The sequence below is a fragment of the Bos grunniens genome, chromosome 8 (genome assembly GCF_055505025.1).
Source record: "Bos grunniens cultivar Pamir isolate PY7600 chromosome 8, Bosgru_T2T1.0, whole genome shotgun sequence".
Classification (NCBI taxonomy): Eukaryota; Metazoa; Chordata; class Mammalia; order Artiodactyla; family Bovidae; genus Bos; species Bos grunniens.
The window spans coordinates 110,162,690-110,188,354 of NC_141172.1; the positions used below are offsets into that span (position 1 = coordinate 110,162,690).

The following is a 25,665-nucleotide window of genomic DNA, read 5'->3' on the forward strand; positions in this document are numbered from 1 at the left end:
ACTATTCAATTTGTACTGGTAGAAGAGGTAGAAAGACTGGAAAGAGACCTGGAGAAGAAGATGATGGAAACTGAAGAGCTTAAAAGCAAACAAGCACAGTTCCTTGAAGAAATTAAAAATCAAGATAAATTGAACAGATCATTAAAAGAGGAGGCTATGCTACAAAAGCAGAGCTGTGAGGAGCTCGAGAGTAACCTTAACACGAAAAATGAGCTGGTAAGTCCGTGTTTTACATTGCCGTGACTGTATTCTCTTGAAATAGAAAATTCTCTGTTCTTAGGGCTGAAAACACAACTTCCTGGCCGTAGAACGGGGAGGATGTGGTTTCACGGAAACAGCGTGCTGCAGTCCTGACGCGCCGCAGTTGGCTGCGCGCTGCGTGGCACGGCTGCCCAGAAGACGCGTGCTGTCTGCGACTGTGCCCGGAGCCTGGTAGTCAAAGGGCTGTTTCATGGAAGAGGCGCTAGAGTTACTGATGAAGCTCCCACGAGATAAAATTAAATGGCAAATAGTATTATATGGAAGCAGGTTTTCATTTGGTAACGAAGAGGAAATCTAATAGCTGTCTTGAGATAAAATGTGATGACTCTGGATTGTGTTCCTCTCATTGAAACAGGCATGTACTCAGGGTTTAGGAAAAACATTAAAAAAAAAGTTAGGGAGATGACTAAAATCACCTTACAAGACTTTTTCAACCTAGAGAATCTGATCCTATAAAATTATTAGGCTACTTTCCTTGAAGGAAAAAATAGCTGATGGTACTTTTTTCTTTTTTTTTCATTTGACAATTCTTTCTCTGATCTAAGCATAACTTTAGAGAACTATATTTCTTATATAATTAATAGAATCCTTTATACAGTTAATTTTTTTTTTTTTTTGGCATCCCTCTTTCAAAATTGGCATTCTGGCTTAATTACTTGATTTGTTGACAAGAATTCTGCCTAAACACTTGTATTTTTAAACAAGGGGGCGGAAAAAGCATTCCCTTCTCTGTGTGGAGAGAGAAACTGTTGCTTGAAGTCTACACACCTCTTTCTTGAGCGCTTCTTTATCAGTGGGGACATGGTAAAAATCAGGACAGCTTCCCCAGCTCTGTTAGCCAACCATTCATAACGTTTGTGGCTTTCTTCACATGCCTTTTATTCGAAGGTAGTTTCAGGTATGCCTACCGTATTCTGAAGGCACATTATATATGATGTTAATAATTCAGTGATTGTCAATGGTCTTATACATACATCTGTTGCACTCCTTTCCAGAATAGAATGGATTGATGAGTAATTAAGTCGTTGAAGACGTATTACAGTCAGTTTTATTTTAGCAGTGAACTCTTTGTGCCGTCACTTAATGTTTGTATTTAAAATACAAAAAACAGTACTTACTGTGGTAAGGTTTTGGTATCACATTACATTGGTGAACATTTAATGAATTTTCCTGAGTTACTGATCTTTTTTGGTAATATAAAATTCACTTTTATTACTAAGATAAAGGAAGATTTTAATTTCCATATGCTGAGATTTTCCATGCATGTTAGTCAACCTGTTGGAAACCTTGGCAAAGTATTGTATTTATTTATTTATTTCTAATTGAAGGATAATTGCGTTCCATATTGTGTTGGTCTCTGCCAGGCATCAGCATGACCCAGCCATGGGTCTACCCACGTCCCTCCCGTTTGTGCTCTGTATCTGGTGCTATCCCAAAATTAGGAGTGCTTGCACTTACCTAGTTTTCTCTTTTGTTTGTTTATAATGTTGCTATGTTTGTGCTGTAAATAAATGTTTTGTAAGTCATCAACAGTTTTTGCTGTTTCTTTTCTGTAACTGTTTTTGGTTAGAAGGCAGACTGTGCTGTTCTTTAAGTCTTTATGTTATTTTTATCATTAACTATTTAAAATACATTATACACAAAGTTAATATGTTTATTATAACAAATTCAGACAACACAAATGTATACAGTGGAAAATGAAGATTTCATTCTTTCCTATCCCAGTCTTTGGAGGTGAATATGTATCCATTTTGTTTTCTATGCTTATGCAATATATATTAATTATACATGTAATTGAATATATATACACATATATATACCTTTGAATGTTTTCTGATTTAAAAAGGATCTTACTGTATATTTTTTAAAATTCTGCCTCTTATTTTTTATAAAAATAAGAGTATATCATTGGACAGCTCTCCCAAACTACATGCACATGTACTTGTGTGCTCACATACATGCACACACGGAAGTTCTCTTTCTGTTCAGTCTGTATTGTGTTCCGTTATGTGGATTTTGCGTAATTTATTCAGTCTACTGAATATTTAGGTTGCTGCCACTTTTTTGTTATTAGGAACAGAACTGTAGATAAAATCTTATTTAAAAAAAAATCTTTATGCCTTATACATTCATACTAGTAATTCCTTAGCATAATCTCTGTAAGTTTAAAATTTTTTAATTTTGATAAATATTAATGCACCCCTCAAAAAGCTTATAATTGCTTCACACTTCTATAGGAATGGGTAAAGGAACCCAATCAGTTGATATTATTCAGTTGATATAATTCAGTTGATATTATTTTGAACTTGTAAATAGGGTAGAAAAAAAATAGAATCTCACTGCTTTAATTTCACAATGTTTTTAGTTATTGAAGTACTGCATATATGTTTATTAGCTGTTTTATATTTCTTCTTTAAATTCATCTTGTTTTACTTGTTATTTTATGATTGCAAAGAACTGTTCTATGTTTTAAAAAAAGAATTCTGTGTCTTATTTTAAGAACCTACATTTGAAAAACAGTTTCCATTATCTTATGCAGAATGTCTGGTGGTAATATCATCTATAGTTGTAAAATATTCTAGTTTCATAAAGTAATTCCTCATGTAGTATGCAGATTAACTTCTAAGTGAAACATCATAGCGTTGAAGGAAAACTTGGTGGTCATTTAACCTGTAATGGTCCTTCTCTCCTGCCACCAACAAATAATTAACTTTAATATTAATATTTCTCATTGTCTTTTTCAAGTTATTTAAGTTATTTAACTCTTGTTGTTTCCTCAGTTTTAAAATGAGGACTATTTACCTGCCCTATGACTAAGTGAGGTTATGAATCTGAAAATGATTTAAAAGGAACTAAATTAAGTAATATGGTAGTAAATTTGAAACTCATAGGTAGGATAATGATAAAATGCGTCCATATAAAAATAATGCAGGTGTTAGTAAACATATCTTCCTAAGGTAAGCTGTCAGTAAAGAGCAACTTACATTGTCACAGCCTCATTCTCTAGAATTCTCCAGGTGACGCTGTCTGTCTGCTTCTTCCTCCTTTTAGCCCTTGTCTCGGTTTCTTGCAGACCCTTGTCTGCCGATTCTTTATTCTTCCTTAAAGGTAGTTTGTTCAGGGCTGAATTGTACACTGTTTTTCATGGTTTGCATGATAACTTGTGTTAATATACTTACGTCCATTTTAAGTTTTGAAACTGGCTTGCCTTTTGAGAAATGTGCTTGTGTCTGTACATATTTTTTTTTAATGAATGTATACATAGGAGAGTGAGTATGAATGTGGGGGAAAGAATTTGTATTATTTTTCCTACTGGTAAATATGTTAACTTCAGTCAACTCTTGATTATCCACAACTGATACTGTGACTAGCCTACTTTCCAGGGCCTTAGACTCCCAGCTGTTCTCATTTATGCATTTCTTCAATGGACATTTACTGAGTGCTTACTCTATGCTAAGCCTACTGCTGTAAAAGACACAGAGCACAGAGTATTTACTGGTAAAGTTGGCCCTCGAACAACATGGGGGCTAACCCACGTATAACTTTTAGTTGACCCTCAGTATCCTTAGTTTCTTGGTATCCGCGGATTCAGCCAACCACTAACTGTCTAGTCCTACAGTAAATACTATTGGAAAATACGTGTAAGTGGACCTGCTCAGTCAAACCCACATTGTTCAAAGGTCAGACTGTATTTGCCTGCAGAGGCCAATTCATGTATCCTCCATGGTTCAGTCACATTTGTTTTTCCCCACTGCCACCAAAGAAGGCAATTGCAACCCACTGCAGTATTCTTGCCTGGAAAATCCCATGAACAGAGGAGCCTAGCAGGCTACAGTTTATGGGGTCGCAGAATCGGACACAACTGGGCAACTCAGCACACTGCCGCTGATCTTTGAGGAGAAGAGCCCAAGAGTCGTTGACACTGTGGGTTGTGAGTTGCTTTCTTGAGACTAGGGACTCGTGAGCACTGGTGAAAGCATCTGTGTGGGTGATGTGCTTGGCACCCACAGCAGGACACGGAAGGCAGTGTAGTATAACAGAGTTAGATTTGAAATCAGGAGACTTGGAATTGAGCTCTGCCTCTTCCGCTACCAGCCGGGCAACTTATTTAACCTCTCTGTGCAGCTCCGTCATCTCATAGGGTGGTGGTGAAGATTTAGTGAGATAGCACATGCCAGATGCTTAGCGCAGAGTCTCGCATACCGTGAGTTCTCAGTCAGGATGGCCTGTTATCCACGGTAGCCTTTCTTCCCCTCAGGTGGATAGTCAGGAGATGACTGAAAGCTAAATCATGCACGACTTTGATTTCGTGGGCCTTATAAAATGTTTTGTTTATGTTTTACTCTCTTCAGCTTGCGTTTTTGTATGAAAGAAATTTTTCTGCATGCATATTTTTTGTCTAGTGTCTACTATTGGATGCTGGGGGCAATGAAAAAGCAGAAATCACTTAGTGGACCTTTGAAATAAATCAAGAATTGGTGTAGTAGAAAGGGAGCTGGTACTGGTAGTTAATAAAATATTTAATTTCTACCACTATTTAACGTCTGACAAGTCAGTTAACCAATCTGGGATTCAGTTTCTTTTTTAAATTTATTTATTTTAAATGAAACAAAGATGAGTGTTTTTAATGATAAAAGGTACAATTCACAAAGAAGATATCATAAACCATTGGACACCTTAACAGCAAAGAAACAAAGATATATAAAGCAAAAGTCAGAAGAAATATAAGGGAAAAGAAAAAATACATAATCATATTGATAGATTTCTCTGAGAATATTTTATCAAGTGCAGAAAAAATAAGAATAGGAGCATCTTAAGTGATGTCATTAATAATTTAAATATAGTAGATTTATATTTAACTACTCTATATTAATCATATCCTACACAAATATATTTAAAATTTTTTATCTCATGCATTGTTATTAGATGTCCATAGGACATGTAGAAAAACTGGCAAAAAGATAAGCATTACTAAATTTCAAAAAGTAGAATTCTTTTTTTGTGTGTGTGATTCAGTTATATATATATGTGTGTGTGATTCTGTAACACACATATATATGTGTTATTTTAAAATTTATTTTCCATATTAGGTCATTACACGGTATTTACTGTAGTTCCCTGTGCTGTATAGTAAACCTTTGTCGCTTGTTGCATATTGTTTTAAATTAGAAATATAGCATTCTATTCATACTGTCAAACGTGGAATCAAAATGTCATAAATTTTTTAGTTAGGCAAGAATTCATAAGTTTTCTAAAATATATATATTATTCATATATTTATATATATGTATGTGCAAAAGCTTTTCTATTATGCTTGATAAAGTCTGCTACTGCTAAGTCACTTCAGTCGTGTCTGACACTGTGCGACCCCATAGACGGCAGCCCACCAGGCTCCCCCGTCCCTGGGATTCTCCAGGCAAGAACACTGGAGTGGGTTGCCACTTCCTTCTCCAATGCAGGAAAGTGAAAAGTGAAAGTGAAGTCGCTCAGTCGTGTCCAACTCCTAGCGACCCCATGGACTGCAGCCCACTAGGCTCCTCCGTCCGTGGGATTTGCCAGGCAAGAGTACTGGAGTGGGGTGCCATTGCCTTCTCCCTTGATAAAGTCTTGAGAACATCAAAAAAAAAAAAAAGATGGAGAAATTGAAAAACATAAACTAAATGAAATGGGAACACTGAATATGAAATAGAAAGAGTGAAACAAACTAGATAAAAGTAAAAGATCCTCATATAGTCCAGTTGTTTTTAAACATGGCTGGCATTAGAAACAAATCTGGAGCTCTGGCAAAAAAAAAAAAAAAAAGGCAATACTTGGGCATTTGTAGTTTATTTATAAATTCAGAAGATTAGATGATTTGTTTTCTTTTAGCTCCTAAAATTTCCAAGAATAACTAAAAAGTTGTGGTAGAGTAGGATTACTTTATTAAAAATTTAATAATATCACATATTTGGATCTGATTGAGCTTATTTATATCCCTTATCCTCTATTACAAAAATAATGTTCTGAACACTTAAAACCAAGATGTTGTTAGCCAAAATATGACAGCAAGAGCAGCACAACAGTTAAAACCAATTTCCTATTTTCATCCTTCTCACTCCTTCTAATTTCTTTTTAATTAATGTCTAATATCACGCCTATCCATGAGGCTATTGTAAATAAATTAAGTGAATTAGTACCAATTATTGGAAAAATCAGGAAGCAGATCCTTGGTAGACTAGTTACTTAAAAATAATTGATAAGAATTATTTTCACATTTGGATTAAACAAATTTAAATGATTTTTTAAAAAACTTTTCATTGTATCCTAAAATAACATAATGAACTTCAAAGGTCTCTTATGTGATCTCTTATGAAATGATAGTTTTGTATTTCATTTTTTATAATACTTTAGAATTAAGATAAAATGCTCTTAGTGTTCTGTGTGCTGTGGGATTTTTTGAAATCAAATAATCAGTTATGATCAGAACTTGCCACACCAGTCTACCTTTATACTAACTTATTGAATCTGTGTGTTGTTTCTTATCAAATTGGGCCAACAGCTAAGACAGAAGACCATGGAACTAACGCGAGCGTGTCAAAAACAGTATGAACTGGAACAGGAGTTGGCTTTTTATAAAATCGATGCTAAATTTGAGCCACTGAATTATTATCCCTCAGAGGTGAGTTATTTTAATTTTGTAGTAATCCAAATTAAAGTCAGGATAGAAGGGGGCAGGGGAGGGCAGGGTAGTGGTGATGTTTAAAAAAATTTATTGTTAATCACATTCTTGTTATGAGGATATCAGCAGAGTAAATGTATTTTGGTTCAATCTGTGAATGATCTAGCTCAGTGAGATAGAGCAGTGTCCATAAGAGTTTAAAAGCCCCAAAAGGATATTTGCCCACATCCATATTTGTAACCTGGAGCAACCTTCTAATCCTCAGTTACCTCACTCAAAAGTGTAGTTTGATCCACTTCCTTAAATCCAAACTTCCAGGAAAACTGCACTGCCTGCTTCGGTGTCCACGGCACAGTCATCTCCCTGTACTGTTTGTTCAGGAGTCACTGGGTTCACTATTCATCGGTCATTATTTATACAAATACCGTGAATGTCACTGCAATCGACAGCCATTTAACTTCCAAGATCCAGTGATTCCAATCAATATCGTGTATCATTTAGTAAAAGTTCAGTAATTAAAATTTATTAGACTGAGATTTTACTTATATGCCAGCCAAGAAACCAAAATACAACACCTAGACTTCTGATTTGAGAGATTCAGCAGTACTTTAAAAAAGCACATATCTGTAGGTACTTCCATAATCAATCAATCCAGCTCACTCTTCAGGGATAGGAAGAGGAATCTTTTTGAGACCATTTTTTTTGTTCTAGTTCCTTTTTAGTATTAAGAATACGATACAAGAATTTTATATATAATTATATGTATTTTTTTAACTTCTGTATATGCAAGATTAGTATTTAAACAATCCTGGGCTGTATTCTTCACTAATAACACGAAAAATGTCACTTGACTGCATAGCGGTTACTTACTAAAGCATAAGCTCTGTTCATCTTGTTTTTAGTATGTTGACGTTGATAAAGCCCCAGATGAAAGCCCTTACATTGGCAAGTCCAGATACAAGAGAAATATGTTCGCCACAGAGAGTTACATTGTGGATAATGCCCAGCCAGTTGAGATCAAGAGGATGGAGCCAGAGGAAGGGGAGCAACTTAGAAACGAGCATGTGAGCTTGAAAGCCCATATGCCACTGGACACGGAGCTGGAAGACAAAGAGAACAAAATAAGTACAGGTTAAAACAAGTTACTTTGAATACTTTAAATATGTAAAAAGACTGAATATATATGCTGATTTTTAAAATTCTTCTAGTTAAACATGATGAAGATATTTATTATGATGGCGTTTACATGAGAAGTTTAAAACAAAAGTAGTGATTCATTGAGCAGGTTATTTTTTAATCATTCCTGTTACAAGGGAGAATTATAATCTGACCAAAATTTGGCAACATGTCCAGGGGCTCCAAGAATGCTTAAATCTGGTTGTCGTGACAACAGATTCTTCTTACCATTGGACCTGCACATTCAAAAGCACATTTAGTAATGACTGAAGCAAGTATGGTTATTGATTCCTATACATGTTGCTAAAACCTGAAGCAGTGCTTTGGGTAAGCCAGCTTAGTGTACTCTTCCTAGGCTTGGGTCTAAGGCTGACTTCTCACTCTTCCTGACCTGTCCCACACTCTACCTCCCCAGTTGCCTCCCAAATCATGTTATTCAAGGAATCTTACCACTTCTTGGCAAGTCATAAAGAGAAAGAAATCAACCCAAGGGGACACTTAGAGACCTTCCAAATGGCAGACTTTGAATGCACTTACCCACTTAGCTGTATGCATATGAAGGAATTAGAAAGCAGTCTTGAGTTCATGCATCTATCTCACTGGTAATCATGGCCCATTGTGGGGATCTCAGTCAGTGAGATTAGTGGTCCATCTTCCCTTGGTTGGCAGCTAAATGGAAAAACTCAGAAGGCCTATAGAGGTTGACCTGGAGATAGGAAAAAAGGGCTGGCTGTCCATGTCTGCATATACTATATTCAAGGCTCTGGAAGGGAAAAGCAAAACTAAATCAGATATATGTACTGACTAGCTTCAAGGGGCTCATAGTTTTACAGGAGATGGGGAAGGAGGAAGCGAGAGATAAATTAGAAATTTGAGGTAGAAAATCATTGATTTGTAAGTGCATATTTTCAAGTAAAATCCTTAGTCTCTCAAAGGTTCCTTAATTTTGGGACTATCAAGTAATGCCCCTTTTATGTTAATAATTTTACAGGTAAATGGATCAGTTATAGCTCTATGTCATATTATGAAACTATTCTATAGATTAATAGAGAGGAAAACCATCATAAGCAATTACTTTTTTATTCATGTGATGTATAATTACAGAATTGGGGTAGGGGAAGTTATTGCTAAGAAAAAGGTAGAAATTTGAGAATTAAATATTTTTCTTGTGTGTGTCTGTGTGCGTGGTTTTTAAATTTGTAGCACAAGCTCGACTATCAGAACTGCATGATGAAATAGAGAAGGCAGAACAACAAATTTTAAGAGCCACTGAAGAATTCAAACAACGGGAAGAAGCTGCACAACTTCAAAAGGTGGGTAAAAGCAAAGCTGTACCGCTAAGAGGGAGTGCCGTACAACTTCAAAAGGTAGGTAAAAGCAAAGCTGTATCGCTAAGAGGGAGTGCCGTACAACTTCAAAAGGTAGGTAAAAGCAAAGCTGTATCGCTAAGAGGGAGTGCCGTACAACTTCAAAAGGTAGGTAAAAGCAAAGCTGTACCGCTAAGAGGGAGTGCCGTACAACTTCAAAAGGTAGGTAAAAGCAAAGCTGTATCGCTAAGAGGGAGTGCCGTACAACTTCAAAAGGTAGGTAAAAGCAAAGCTGTACCGCTAAGAGGGAGTGCCGGGAATGAAATGTGCTTCCCTCTTCATAATGTGTGAAGACTGTCTTCAAACAGTCTTTAAATCGGTGCTGCCTATTTAATTGTGGAATAACAAATTTCGAGTCAGACATGGTTCTAGCATTGTCCAGTTTCATTTCCTACCATTCAGGATGACATCCTATTAACATTTTATAGAGTGTACAGGTTTACATTACTTTTACATAAAAAAGATACATTCCATTTACTCTATTATGAAAGTGTCTAATTTATTAAGGGAAGCTGCTTCCTAATATCTTTCTTAATTTAATTAAACAGTCCCCACCATTAAGATCCTGGGACCTAGATTAAGAGCCAGAAGACATCTCTGTAATAACATTATTAAACACAGATAGCAAAAATATAAGTGATATAAAATGCAGTATATAAAAAGATGATGTTTATAAAGAAGAAGTAAACAGCTCAAAACCTGTGACGTAGTTGAATAGGAAGAAAGTTCAAAAAAGGAAGTATTCTGACATTTTAGTTTTTAAGTATGTAAAAGGTTTTAATTATTTGCAACTTCTAAAAATCAGTATTTCAAAATTATGATGGTAACTGTATTCACACCATAGTAAGTAGAAAAGAACATGAAGTCCAAGTTACATATTCTTTTAAAAAGATGCCCTCTGTTGCTACTTCCAGATTGTTGAGTAACCAGAAACTGAGTTGGGTTTGTGTGGCAGTTACTGACTGGCTGCGCCCTGAGTAATGAACAGCTGTGTTCCCCCCACAGGGACAGGAAGTAGGCAACAGATAGTAAAAATGAGTTTAGAAGACATGTGTAGATAAACAGCACAGGTTGTAGGGAGGGAAAAATGAAAATTAGGAGAAACGATTAAAGTTTGTAGAGTGTGGCAGCCCACAGAGGCCTCACTGAGGGGGCGATACTTAGGCTGAGAAAGGATGACAGGTAGCCAGTGAGGCCTTCCAGGCAGAGGTGACAGAGTGTGCAAAAGGCTTCAGACTGAAGAGTCCTCTGCAGAGTGAGGGAGAGTGCAGTGGCAGATGAGGTTAAAGCTCATGCCAGGCATCATAGACCACTTTAAGGGGTACAAGTTTTATCCTGAATGGAATAGGAAACCTGTGAGGGACTTTAGGTGGTAGAGTGGCTGATCTTATTTGTATTTTTATAAGGTCACTCTCCTACTTGATGAGAGTGAAGCGGGCTGAGAGAGGTGGGAAGAATGGAGGTGTGTACATTGGTTTGGAGGCTGTTGTCTAGTACAGGCAAGGTACGATAACGGCTCGGACTACAAAGGTGATGGTAGTCATGGAGAGAAAGGAGATTAGGTGAAAATCTGGCAGGAGAAATGATGGGATGAGGCGGACGGAGCTGTCAAGAATAGTTTATAAGAATTTACAATTTATAAGAATAATTAAATAATGTTTTAAAACAGCACTGGCCAAAGCTTTATATAGATAAATTGATAGAAGTAAAAAATGTACAAAATATTTAATAGATCCTTATAAAATGTACTTAGGAAAAAAAATAGCTATTTTGTGAGTTATTTAAATATTTTTAAAATATTTATATTTTTAAATATAATAAGGCCTTATAATAAAGGCTTTTCATTACACTGTCAGTTAGTTTTATATTCTAATACAAGGGTAAGTGTTGTATAAAGTCAACTACCATTAAGGCTATGGTTATTATTATTAATAATTTATGTTATTTGTACTAGAATGAAAAATTTCATTACTACCTGCATTTATTTTTTCATATGCTCTTATAAAATAAACATTTTTACATGTAATAAAGATAAAAGTATACGATATCGTGGATTGCCTAGATAACTCTTACATTTTACTTTTACTAAAAAAATCTGGCAGAGCATACGATTATACTTTTTAAAATTGTACTAGTTGTTTTCCGTAAATTTGAAAATCAGCGTTTCTGTGCTTTGCTAATTATGTATTGGGGTGTGGGGGGAACTAGATTTCAGAAGCAGAGAAAGACTTTCTTCTCAAGCAGCTGAGTGGCAGGATACAGCTTCTAAATAAATTACGCCAGGAAGCTCTTGATCTAGAAGTGCAGATGGAAAAGCAAAGAGGAGAAATGGCTGAAAAGCAGGAGGAGATCAAGGACCTCCAAAGAGTTATTGATAGTCTGGATTCCAAAGACCCAAAACATGTAAGTAAATGAAGAGAGCTCTGGCTTGTTCTGTGGGAGTGAGAATATCATTTTTCTGTTAATAGATATTATGTCTCATCATTTTTGGCCTCAGAGTCCTTTCTGAAGACCTCTTGCTTTGGTGCACAAATGTGAGCGACGTGTTTATGTGTTTGTGTATATAACGTGTGTATATACATATTGTTTGTTGTTTGTATTTAGTCACTAAGTCATATCCGACTGCTGCGCGACCCAGCTGTAACCTGCCAGGCTCCTCTGGGATTTCCCAGGCAAGAATACTGGAATGGGTTGCCATTTTCTTCTCCGGGGAATCTTCCCAATGCAGAGATCGAACCTGATCTCCTGCACTGCAGGCGGATATTTTACCACTGAGACACTGGGAAGCCCACATGATAAATTAGAGACTTTAAATAATATATAATATGGCCTATAATATCTTCCCTTATCACATTTATTTGCTCAAAAGTCGACCACCCCATGTAAGGCCCCTGAGGACAGGAACTGTATCCCCGGGGCCAATCCTATGTTTAGAATGATTGCATTAAGGAAAATAGCCTCGAACAGGCGTATAGGTACTACCCAAAGCTCCTTTTCTCCCTGTTTGACTTCTGTGACCTATGAGTATAATTAGACCCTGCTGCTGCTAAGTCACTTCAGTCGTGTCCGACACTGTGCGACCCCATAGACGGCAGCCCACCAGGCTCCCCCGTCTCTGGGATTCTCCAGGCAAGAGCACTGGAGTGGGGTGCCATCACCTTCTCCGAATTAGACACTAGATTGTCTATTGCTTTCAACAGACACCTGAGATGGTCTTGGCATACAGGGAGTCTAATACACACTGGATGTCTGTAAAGCATTACATATAGAAAGAGGTTAAATGACAAGTAGGAAAGGCATGCAAGTTTGGAAGGTAGTCAAGATCAATGTGTTAGTGGAGATGAAGCCTGCAGGCCGGATTTTAAGACTCCTGAAGTTTAGTTCTAGGGTTGTAGCTTTAGTCTGAGTACCAGAGGATGTCTCTTTTTAATTCATTTATCCAGAAGGAGCATCTTTTTTCTAGTTTGCACAAAGTTACCTTATTGGCTAGTGTCTGGCACCCCATTTTATTGCTGCAGAATGTGAACATTTTAGCAAGAGGGAAAGAATCAAGCATGGTATTGTGCATATTTTTCTGCAGATATAGACTAACTTTTATTATCTAATCAGATGAAGTATTTTTCTGAATTGCAAATAGAATTTAAAAGTAAAAGCTTGAGAGATCAGAAAGCAGTAAGTGAGATATGATGAGAAACATGTATTAAGTGACAATGATGTGTCTTGCATTGGACTTGGGTTTAGGCATATACTGTGAGGAACTTTATTTTATTACAGCATCCAAATGAGATTGGTGACTTTTTAACTTGCATAAGATTAAAAAAAGGGGGGGGGGACTTCCCTAGCTGCTCAGTGAATAAAAAAAAATCTGCCTGCTAATGCAGGCAATGTGGGTTCCATGCCTGGGTCGGGAAGATCCCCTAGAGAAGGAAATGGCAACCCACTCCAGTATTCTTGCCTGGAAAATTCCACGGACAGAGGAGTCTGGCAGGCTACATACAGTCCATGGGGTCACAAAAGAATCAGACTCAACTTAGTGACTGAATAACAACAAATAAGATAAAAATATGATTTAGAAAGATTAAATGATTTCCCAAGTCTCCCTTTTAGGAAGAGGCAGCCCATGCTTATGCTATTAGATGACTTTCTGCTCACAAAGGAGTTACAAATCTAAAGAGATTAATTACTTTTAAAATTAGCTCAGTGCCAAGCCTAATCAAGTTTTCAACAAACGTAAGCATTTAACTAGTTTTCAGAAACAAAAGATACTATGTGAAAATCAAATCCCCTTTTAGTTAGAGAAAACGCTTCACAGCTAGCTAGAAGCAGAAGTATCAGAGGAACAAGGGACAAACGGAATGAGGGGAGATTTGTATCCCTGTTCACTATCTAGCTATGCCCTGTGGAAGCAAAAGGTACCGGTACCCCTAGAGGGAATCCGCCTGTAGTAATCTGTTGCAGAGGTTTTCGTGATTGGCCTGGGGCAGCTTCCTGTGTTGTGATTTAAAGCGTGGAGGGTGGGGCCTGCTTGCAGAGGCTGCTTGCGATTGGACGGGCTGGGTTGCCGCTCAGTCTCCGCCAGGAATGTGGTTTGAAGTGCTGGGAGGTTAGAGGCTCCGAGGCGCTTACAAAAATGTGGCTGTCAGAGAGGGAAGTGCACATGAGTTTCAAGGCAACATTAGAAAGCGTTCCGCTCACAGCTTCTCTGTTCTCAACGGCTCAGTTTTAACAGGACACATTCTAAGTTAAGGTATGATCATTTTCTCTCTCTCTGTACAAAGGACTTAGGAGGAGGAGTCAGAGATGTAAGTTCCTGTTTTTACAATACCTCTATTGTGAGCTCCACCATAGTGAAAATCGCTGAATATACTTTTGCTCCCAGGTGTTTAATGCAGATCATTGACGTATTGAACTAATTTTTTGTCCTGCATGTAGAGATTTCAGTAGAAGTTTTAATGGTGAATTTTTAAGATTTGTTGATACAGATATGAGGGCAGAAGATTTTAAAAATTCACTCTGAGCCACAAAAATCCTAAATTTACTTAGAATTTAAGCTTTTATCTTTAGTTACCTTTTGAGAAAGATTTCAGGGAGAGTAGGAGGAGTTTTGAAAATCCCACTGAGTCAAGCTGGCTCTCATCTGTTCTTCAGAAATGAGGGGACTTTCTTGTCTTTGGAGGCAACAGCGTGTAAAATTGGGGACTGTTGTCTTGTAGTCAGATTACAGTCTTAGACTTGAGAAGAATGGAGTTTGTTACTCAGATGGATATAGTTCTTTCTCCTGATAACTTTCTCTTGAGTTATTTTTGTTCTGTTCCTCTGGTCCTTTGGGGGCAAGCTAGAGCTGTGCGGGTGTGAGTGGGAGGACACAGGTTCTCTGGGGAATTGTTTTGTCTCCACATGAACAGTTGCCTGAGGAGACCTGGGCGAGTCATGTGGTGGACCTGAGACTCAGTTCTCATGCGTGAAAGAGAGTTAGACTAGATCATTGGTTCTCAGTTTTTTATCCCAGCACACCTGAGAAATACAATCCAGTCCTTTCAGTTAACAGTAGCTCCCTAAAGCAATGACTGTCAAGGTACATGTGGGTGTGTGAAAGCTCTTTTTGTACCAGGAATATATGTAGTGGATGGAGGAGAAGGGAGTGCCTCCATAGGGTCCTCCATCTTGAGGATCACTGGCTTAAATGGTCTTTGAGGCCTCTCTCAACTCCCAGTTTATAGAACTTAAAAGCAAAATGTTTCTTTGTATAAAGAATTGAAAATAAAATTGAATTCTAAGGAAGTATTTATTCCATGTCTCTATCTCCCCCAAAATATTATAAAAACATTACTTTGCCGACAAAGATCCATCTGGTCAAAGCTATGGTTTTTCCTGTAGTCATGTATGGATGTGAGAGTTGGACCATAAAGAACACTGAGTGCCAAAGAATTGATGCTTTTGAACTATGGAGTTGGAGAAGACTCTTGAGAGTCCCTTCAACTTCAAGGAGATCAAACCAGTCAATCCTAAAGGAAATCAGTCCTGAATATTCATTGGAAGGACTGATGCTGAAGCTGAAGCTCCAGTACTTTGGCCACCTGATGCAAAGAGCTGATTTGTTGGAAAAGACCTTGATGCTGGGAAAGATTAAAGACAGGAGGAGAAGGGACGACAGAGAACAAGATGGTTGGCATCACTGACTCAATGGACATGAGTCTGAGCAAGCTCCAGGGGTTGGTGATGGACAGGGAGGCCTGGCGTGCTGCAGTCCATGGGGTCGCAAAGAAAAGTGCTCATGTGGAAACAACACAGTGTCTGACACAAAACAGATGCAAACTGTTACATTTTCTTTTCCATTCTTCCTTAGAAATGTTATTAAGGGTTATTATCTTTATAAACATTCAAAGAATTTTGATTTTTTTTTTTCAATTTAGTGCCATATGAAGGCTCAGAAAAGGGGTAAAGAACAACAGTTTGACATTATGAACAAGCAATACAAACAGCTTGAGAGCCGTTTGGACGAGATACTTTCTAGAATTGCTAAAGAAACTGAAGAGATTAAGGACCTTGAACAACAGCTTACTGAAGGTGAGAATTCTAAGCATGATTTGAGGTGTACCGGTTTCAGTGTTAGTAAAAGACAAATGACAGGCGTTAATCCACATATTAGCTGAATATGCTTCAGCTGTTAGTGCTAGTATTTAATAGGGAAATACTTACAGAGTTCTCAAAAAATGTTTAATAAAGGTAAACATTTTTATTTTGGTTTTCTTGGGTTGATGTCCTCCTGAGTCAGGTCACTATGGCAGGAAGTCCGTACGTGATCATGATAAACACTGGCACGTGATTGTCTTCTTCTAAGGTATAAAATCCTTGTCACTTATCCCTGCTATCAAGCACTCAGTGTCTGGTTATAAGGAGAGTGCAGAAAGAATTTTTGAATCTATTTTTGCAATGCAAATTTAAATTGTGACATTGCCAAAATAGAGGAAGAGGAAGATACTAGACCGTAGTGATAAGAACCTTGGCTTGGTGTAAAAAGATCCCAGTCCTTGTTTTGCCATTATCAGCTGTGTGACCTGGGACAAGTTATTTTTGTCGTGATCATTAGTTTTGGAGAGGATTATATGAGAAAGTGTTCATAAAGTGCCTGGACATAGTAGGTACCCAGTATGTGATTGGTGGTTGTTTTCTGAAGTCTTCAGGTTATAGGTTAATGTTGCTCATCTTGGATTTGACTTGGTTTTGTTTCATGTGTCCAGTAGTAAGATCTCAGTTTTGTTGCACATTCTTCATTATTTTATTTGGAAATTACTACTTTAAACTTTTTACAGCATGAATTAAGCATTTCATAAGCAATGCCAATGACTACACTATTTTTATTGTATACATGCTTGATAGTCCTGTTCCATGGGTAGTAGGGGGAAGCTGTTACTGTATCTTAAATATGAAAACTAAGATAGTAGGAAATAATTGGAAGCTTAGAATTTCATTCTTAGCTAGTAACAAATAGCTAAGGAGTCTAAATGCAGTAATAATATATCCTGAAAGCATTTTCTTGTGTACATCATCACCTTCCCTTTCTCTGTCTTGCTTAGGCCAGATAGCAGCAAATGAAGCCCTGAAGAAGGACTTAGAAGGCGTCATCAGTGGGCTGCAGGAATACCTGGGGACTGTGAAGGGCCAGGCCGCGCAGGCCCAGAACGAGTGCAGAAGGCTGCAGGATGAGAAAGAGGCGCTGCTGCAGAGGTTGACCGAGGTCCAGCAGGAAAGGGACCAGCTGGAAATAGTCGCCTTAGATGCAGAAAATATGAGGAAGGTGTGCTTCGCTTCTTCTTGTCTGTTCTTAGCCTCAGAAGTAGGCGGTGTCCAGATGAAGTTAGTTAAGGGCGTTAGCGACACTGCAGTTGTGAGTGACAGAGGTGGCAGTGGCTGTGCAGGGCTTTGGGCTTTTTTCCCCTTGTGATATGCTTGGAGTCATTTTTTTTTTTACTTTACTAAGAAAAGGAAGATTATTTTAGCAGAATTTCTATCCCTGCAAAGTACTGTGTTCAAATAACTTGAAAGGATAAGAAAGTGTAGCTTTTATAATTACTATATTAGATGTTCATATTTTATTATTTGTGCAGCAAAATTAAGTACAACATAATTTTTCTTATCCTTGTTATTGCTTCGTAATGTTAGTGTTGTTTTACAGACAACAAGGCGGGCACAGCGTTGTAAATTAAACCCGTCCGCTCTTGCTTTGCTGACATTCATCCAGAGATTTCGTTTGCTTTGTTATTGCTTCGTAATGTTAGTGTTGTTTTACAGATAACAAGGCGGGCACAGCGTTGTAAATTAAACCCCTCCACGCTTGGTTTGCTGACGTTCATCCAGAGATTTCGTTTGCTTTGTCTTAGTTGTTCGGCAGACTTCATGCTGCAAGAGAAGCCAGGGTCCCAGACCTCACCCCAGTAGGGATGTCTTTGGAAATTTGAATTAATGTGTTTTAATGTTATGAAATTTATCAGGCATATAAGAATATCAAAAATATTTAGCACCATGTACCAACAACTCAGCTTAAAAAATAAAACATACAGACATCCTTGAAGCCCTCTGTGTACTGCCTCCTAGAAGTAACGAAACCCTGAGTATGGTTATTATTTCCCTCTATATCTCTTCTTTTATTTTATGTGTGGCCATCTATAAAAATATGTAGTATTGTTTTGCATAGTTTTAGGATTTATATAAAAAGCACATCGTGTATTCTTTGGCCACTTCCTGTCTTCCTTCATGTTTATGTTTTTGAGAATTGTGCACATTGATGCATTTAGAGCTCTACTTTATTTTTTTTGATATATGTAACATCCCATTGTCTGTGCATACCGCAGAATTTATTGCTTATTCATCCTCTTCTTGGGGGATATTGAGATGGTTTCTAGTCTTTCGCTATTATGATACTGAGAGTGACATTCTTACATATATCCAGAGCATGGGGACTGTGCTCACAGGGGGCTGTGGGTCAAAGTGTGTGTGCCTCCCCCAGTTCACTAGACATTATCATATTACTGTCTGTAGTCATTCTGTGAACTTCTGTTCCCACCAGCAGTGTGAAGGCTACCATTACACCACATCCTTGCCATGACCTTATAGTTATCTAACTTTTATTTTGTAAGCCTTAATTTTGAAATAATTTCAAGCATACGGGAGAGTTGCAAGAATCACTCAGTGTAATTTCCATTCAGAGTCACCGATTAATACTTTACCACATTTGCTTTATCTCATATTTAATTTTACATGATTTTATGTACATTTTTATATTAATTTTTTTCCTAATCATGTTAGAATTAGTTGTAGGCAATCATGGTCTTTAGCTTTGAAATACTTCAGCATGTCTTTCCTAAGAACAAGGACATTTTCTAACATAAGCACAGAATAAGGATCAAATTCAGGAAATATAATATTTTGCCAGACTTAGTGTTTGCCAATCTGCTAGGTTTGAAATGATCTTTGTATTTTTTTACATTTACAGGACAGTTGAAAGAAGAGTTCATTGAGCTTCTGTGTGTTCTCCTAAATTAAACAAATAGTTTACCATATATATATATATATATTTTGCTGGGTCATTTGAAAGTTGCAGGTGTTAAGACATCATCCCTTTAGTCCACATCTCTTTAAAACGAGGCTATTTTCTTCCATCACTATGATACCATTATTACACCTAGAAAATCAGCAGCAGTTCCTTAATACTGTTTAATATCTGAGCCATTTTTTCTGTTGTTTATAGCTTGTGTGTGTGTGTGTAGAATCCAGCTAGTGGTTCTGAATGGCACCCCAGCGTCTAGATTCGTCTGATTGTTTCCTCACGCGTGGTTCAGCTTGTTCCTCTATGTTCTGTGCAAAATACTGTCTTGTTTTAACTACACTTCCCCCGAATTACTGCAGAAGTTAAGTACTTTTCATCTGTTTATTTGCCGTTCAGTTTTTGTCTTCAGTGAATTCCCTCTTCATATTCCTTGCCCATTTTTTTCTGTTGGATTGTCTGTCTTTTTCTTAATGATTTGTAGAAACTCTTTATATATTCTGGATATGAATTCTCTGTTGGTTGTGTGTAGCGTCTGCATCCCAGACAAGCGACCCCGGTGATTCAGATGCAGGGTGGTCTTTAATCACCCGCTGAGAAACTCTTCTAAGAAGTTCTCATCACAAGGTTCTCCTTTGTAATCCAGAGTAGTTTGGTCTAATTCTTCAAGATCCCAAATAAATAGATGAAAATTATAATGTTTAATCATAAAAAAATGGCCTAAAGTGGTCAGAACTGTGGCGTGCTAATCAGTGTGTACTACACGTGTCGACATGCGTTTACATTTCTCCATCATCCTTAATATTAGAGCGTGCTCGTCCCATTTCACCCTCTGGTCAGTGAACATACTATGGTTTAATAGAAAGTCTGGGCTTTGGAGTCAGAATCCCAGTGCATATTCTGACTCATCGTTTTTTTAGCTGCACAGCCCGGTGCTGTTTACCTCGATGTTCATTCTCCACTTCCTCATCTGTAAATCGGGGATAATACTTTGCCTTACATAGTTACTCTGAGGGTATAGTGAAATAACGAATGTGAAAATGTTTATTCCCGTGTCTGAAGGAAAATAGGCCTTAAATTTTATCCTCTTTTTTTTTTCTTCTTATGAATACATAAGACTCGTTTAAAGGATCACACATCTGGTTACTCTGAAAAACACGTTGTAGCTTGCTGATTTTTCTGATGACAGTCAGGGTTTTGTTTTCCAACCTGGATTCACACAGCCTGCGGCCTCCTCATATGGCTGGTGAATGCTCTCTGTGCCTGGGCAGCAGTGGCTGGCCAGCATTTGGTTTAAGTGCTCGGGTTACTTATAATGACTTGCAGATGCTTCAGCAGCACAATGAGGGTTCTGTACTTAAACATACACTGAATCTTTGCAGGAGCTTGCAGAGCTAGAAAGCGCCCTTGCAGAGCAGCATGAGGTGAACGCGTCCCTGCAGCAGACCCACGGAGACCTCAGTGCCTACGAGGCTGAGTTAGAGGCGCAGCTGAGGATGAGGGATGCCGAAGCCAGCCAGCTCAAAAAAGAGCTGGGAGAACTAGCAAGGCTCAGCCAGGTGAGTAAGAGCAGAAGCCGTGTAGAAACCAAGTAGCCTGGGCCTAACATAACAGCTTTCCTTTCATTTACTCTAATATTAAACACTTTTTAAGCCCATGTGGACTGATGGGCTTCCCCAGTGGCTCAGTGGTAAAGTATCCACCCACAATGCAGGAGATGCAGGTTTGATCAAGCCCTGGGTTGAGAAGATCCCCTGGAGATGGAAGTGGCAACCCACTCCAGTGTTCTTGCCTGAGAAATCCTATAGACAGAGGACCCTGGCAGGCTACAGTCCATGGGGTCGCAGAAGAGTCAAACACAAGTTAGCAACTGAACAACAGTGTGAAGTGATGAGAAGAGCACATGTTTGGAGTCAGACGGTCCAAGCCTATGTATGACCCCTGTGTGAACATGGACAAGTCACTTCATGGCTCTGCGCTTCTGACAAATACTGACCTCTTCTGTCATGTGGATTATGGTGAGGATAAGTGAGACAATGGACAGGAAGCACTGACAGTTGGTGATCAGTAAATTCTAGTTTTTCTTTCTCAAACCAGCTCCAAGAGACCTCTTTTAAGTTGATATTACATTTTACTGTGCTGCTTTCTGTTTTGTTTGGGTGAAACATCTGCTAGTTTAAATTATACCTTGAAAATTAGATAAATATTTATTCATCCAATAAACACTTATTGATTGGCCATTAAAGACCAGATGCCCTGGTTGCTGCAGAGAGCAGCACAGCCGTGGTTACACTGTCCTTGTGAAGCTGACAGTCCGGTAGGTGAAACAGGTGTTAGAGGGGGAAAGGGGCAGGGCCCTGTGCTAGGGGAGCGGTGGTCAGGGAAACTGCCCGTGGTGATGGCGTTTCAGCCGAGACTTGGAAGGTGACTGGGTTTGGCCCTGCAGAGAGTGCAGGGGTGAGATGAGCAGAGGTTAGGGGTGTGCTCTCGGCAGAGAGGCGAGGAGAGAGGGCATAGTGCATTTGAAACGCTGAAAGTATGCCTCCAGTATGCCAGGGACGAGGAGACGAGTAGGGAGTGAGAGTGAGAAATCAGGGCAGAGAGGCAGACGGTGACCAGTTATAGTATATTCTTGATCTCATTAAAATACAGTTTTGTTTAGCTTTTAGACAAATGGGTTGCATTTTCCACCAGGAGGCCCACTCAGACCTTCCACTGTATCTGCTGAAAATCTGGGTTCAGGACTCTGATTTTCCTTTAACTTGTGCTCAAAGCATTTTATCCTGCGTGTGAAAGCATCTGTTTAGACTGTCCGTCTCTCCTGCTAGACTCAGCACAGTGAATGCCCAGACTGTAGGTGCCTGTCCAGCACCCGCACCCGAGCAGGCTGATAGCTTCTCACTGGGTGAGAGTTAGGGAAGATAGTTGGAAACGGGCACAGGAAGAGATGCTCAACACTGCTAATTATTAGAGAAATATGAATCAAAACTACAGTGAGGTACCACGTCACACTAGTCAGAATGCCCATCATCTACAAACAGTAAATGCTGGAGAGGGTGTGGAGAAAAGGGAGCCCTCCTACACTGCTGTGGGGAGTGTAAGTTGGTGCAGCCACTGTGGAGAACAGTATGGAGGTTTCTTAAAAACCTGAAAACAGTTACTATATGATCCAGCAGTCCCACTCCTGGATCTATATCTGGAAAAGAGGAAAACTATTTGAAAAGATACATGCGTGCCAATGTTCACAGCAGCACTATTTATTGGTACAGTAACCAAGACTTGGGAGCGACTTAAATGTCTGTAAATAGATGAATGGATAAAGAAGATGCAGTGTGTGTGTGTAGTATTACTTAGTCATAAAAGGGAATGAAATACCATTTGCAGTCAAGTGGAGAGGCCGAGAGATGATCATACTAAGTGAAGTAAATCAGAGAAAAGCAATTAGCATATATCACTTACATGAAGAATCTAAAAAAAATGATACAAATGAACTTATTTACGAAACAGAAATAGACTCATAGACATAGAAGACAAATTTATGTCTACCAAAGGGGAAAGGGAAGAGGAGAGCTAAATTGGGAATTAGGTATTAATATGTACATGCTACTGCATTTAAAATAGGCAAGCAAGGACCCACCTTGTAGCACAGGGAACTGTGTGCAGTGTCTTACAATAACCTGTAATGGAGAAGAATCTGAAAAGAACAGGTGTACGCTGAAACATAAATCAGTTATATGTCAGTTAAAAATAAGGTAGTTAGTTAAAAAATGAAGTAGTTTGAATCCCAGGAATTCATGTAAAATTGCTTTCATACGATTAGAAAAGGAAATAAAAATAGGTTGGCTTATTATAGTAATTGTGTTACTTTCCACTCGTTTACTTATTAAATACTAAATGACCATTTACCGGTTGACAGCATTATATTTCTTAAGAGTACCAAGTTTTATAAAACTGTAGTTGACCTGATCAGAGTGTGGAAAAGAGGAGATTGGGAAGAAAAACAATTAAAATAGCAGTAAATATTAATATATTTTGTAACTAATAGTAAATACAATTTCTAGATGGTATCTCCTTTGAAATAAAATTTAAATGTTTAAGCCAGCCCTTACTAACTTAAAAATCTTTTGTACTTCCCTTGTCCTTCTTTAATTTTTCTTATAAGTCTTGACAAAAATAGGCCTTTTCACAAATTCATGTGCCATTTAAAAGGGCATTCCCTTCCTTGGCATCAAGACTACCAGCACTGGTCTTCCAGCCGTACGCTGAGAGCACGGGCGTGCCAGACCTTCTCGCTCGGCTTTACAGGTCTCTGATTGGCACCTTTTAGTTATTGAAGTCACTTGTTAAATGCAGGTTCCTGGGCCTTGTCCTAGAGACTCTGGCCCATCAAGTCTGAGATGGAGACCAGGCCTCTGCGTGTTTAACAAGCGTGCCTAGTGATTCTGATGCAGGTGGTTGAGGACCACGGTGTAAGAAATGTTGGTCTAAGGGAAGGGAGAGTGGTAATTGTTGACTCCCTCACAGAGCTCCCTCCTGTATCTGGTATCTGGGCTCCCTCCTGGAGATTCTGATGCTTACCCTTCCTTATGTATTAATAGTTGAAGGAGGCCTGTGGAAAACCTACCTTGGGCCTTTTAATTTGGAGGTACAAACATAAAACTGAATTATAAAACCAAAGCTCCCAAGGGATTGTATGTGTATGTGAGTTTATGCATGCGTGCTATGCCTTCAGTTTATTTATGCCTTATTAGATCATAAATCATTGCTATTTTACTTTTTTGTATCATTGCTTCCTATGGCAATAGCTAGAACAATCAACTCTACAAACAGAACTTGAGAAAGAAAAACAAGCCCTCAAGAACGCCCTGGGAAAAGCCCAGCTCTCGGAAGAAAAAGAACAAGAAAACAGTGAGCTCCGCACCCAGCTTAAACAGCTGCAGGTAGGGACTTGCTGGCTCCAGATACATTCTGACTTGGGACGCCCACAGATGTTGCCATCCATTAATCAGACACCCTACAACCTGCTCTTACATGCAGGAAGTTATTTGGAAAAAGGAATTTGAGCTAGGATAGCGCCGTAGCTTCTGTTGCTTGTGACCCAGCGTTCTGAGATGACTGCTGTGCACGTCCTTTGTGTTGTTACGATGGTGCTAAGCGGAGAAGGCAATGGCACCCCACTCCAGCACTCTCGCCTGGAAAATTCCACGGACGGGGAGCCTGGTGGGCTGCAGGCCATGGGGTTGCTAAGCGTCAGACACGACTGAGCGACTTCACTTTCACTTTTCACTTTCATGCATTGGAGAAGGAAATGGCAGCCCACTCCAGTGTCCTTGCCTGGAGAATCCCAGGGACGGGGGAGCCTGGTGGGCTGCCGTCTATGGGGTCGCACAGAGTCGGACACGACTGAAGCGACTTAGCAGCAGCAAATGGTGCTAAGAGATGGAGGCTGTGTTGATCATAAACGGAGAATACTGTAAACTGATGGATCACAGCAATACCCTGCATTTCCCCTAATAATACCATTATTACCAGACTGGGCTAAAGTAAGCAGTTGGATGCATTCTTGCTCCACTGAAATATTTTTGTAATTATCCAGGAATATAACTAGAATGGGTTGCAGTAGAACTTCTTAATTGTAAAGGTTTCACAGTCCCCTTCTCAGAAGTGATGTCATTAAAAATGCAGTCATTTTACATTTATGGGAGTTTTCTTGGGCAAATTAATTTTACAGCTATTTTCACAATAACCTGCCCCATAAACTGCAGGAGAAGCAGGTGGACAGGATTTTCCAGGTAATTAAACATTCTCAAAGAGGACAGATGTCTGTCCAACACACAGGTTTCCAGGTCTGTGAGGTCGGGGGCCTCACAGCTGAGGCGCCAGCTGTTCCACGTCACCAGAAACCAAGGGGCAGAGTTGTGTTTATTTGTGAGGAGGGCTCCAAAAATTCATGTAGGGGGTTTGTGACAAGTAAGACTATATAAACTCACCTGAATTCTCTCTCTTTTCTCCCAGTGCATAGAATATTTTTTTCTTGAAGTTTAAGGAAATCTAGTTACCTAGAATCTGCTATCCTTTCAGCTTCTGAAGTGAATATCATAAAAGATATACATGCTTTCTATTCTTGTGTGAGTTCTGTTTGTTAGGTATTCATTGTATTATTTTTTATTTTTACTATGGAAATTTGCAAATCATTACAAAATCAGAGAAAAAATAGCCTCATGCCCTTTTGTTTACTCAGCTCAAACAGTCTTCAGCATTCTGCCATTCTTGTTTCAGTTAGTCCACTTTTTTTTTTTTTATTGCTGGGATACTTTAAAGAAAATATCATACCTCTTTATTTCAACCCTAAGTACTTCAGTATATATCTCTTAAAGAAAAGGACTTCAGGAGCCTTCTCTGCAAAGGAGAAACTGAGAGCAGCTTTCCAGAATGCTGGTCCATGCTATGAGATTCTCTTAGTTGGAACTGGGTCGTTTGGTTGCTTGGCCTTCTAAACTCCTGATACGGAGTTCAAGTTAAACTCACTGCATTTATCTTTGTCAGAAATGGTTTCGCTGCCGTGAGCCAAAACCTCCTAGTGCTGGCTCGAGGAAGGAGACAGGCAGCTCACCGGTGACCAGGGCTGCGCTGCCAACTCCCGTCCAGGTGGCTCTCGC

At 38.8% G+C, this 25,665-nt stretch overlaps 1 protein-coding gene across 28 annotated transcripts in view; it reads left to right on the plus strand.

The window, feature by feature from the left end:
• Nucleotides 1–25,665, plus strand: part of CNTRL (centriolin) — an 89,049-nt gene that overhangs the window by 20,817 nt on the left and 42,567 nt on the right. For 21 of the 28 annotated variants that reach the window (XR_015168782.1, XR_015168785.1, XR_015168783.1 and 18 more), the window contains exons 7-15: nt 23–216; nt 6,800–6,919; nt 7,822–8,050; nt 9,299–9,408; nt 11,671–11,865; nt 15,876–16,029; nt 17,040–17,260; nt 20,389–20,565; nt 23,812–23,946. Coding sequence is in view for 24 of the 28 variants with exons in the window: in XM_086413994.1 (XP_086270120.1) it covers nt 23–216; nt 6,800–6,919; nt 7,822–8,050; nt 9,299–9,408; nt 11,671–11,865; nt 15,876–16,029; nt 17,040–17,260; nt 20,389–20,565; nt 23,812–23,946 (1,535 nt within the window). In the remaining 4 variants the exon portion in view is untranslated. Of the gene's footprint in view, nt 1–22; nt 217–3,317; nt 3,370–6,799; nt 6,920–7,821; nt 8,051–9,298; nt 9,409–11,670; nt 11,866–14,012; nt 14,210–15,875; nt 16,030–17,039; nt 17,261–20,388; nt 20,566–23,811; nt 23,947–25,665 lie in introns of those variants that run through there. The other 7 variants (XM_086414016.1, XM_086414019.1, XM_086414017.1 and 4 more) reach the window with 4 other exon arrangements.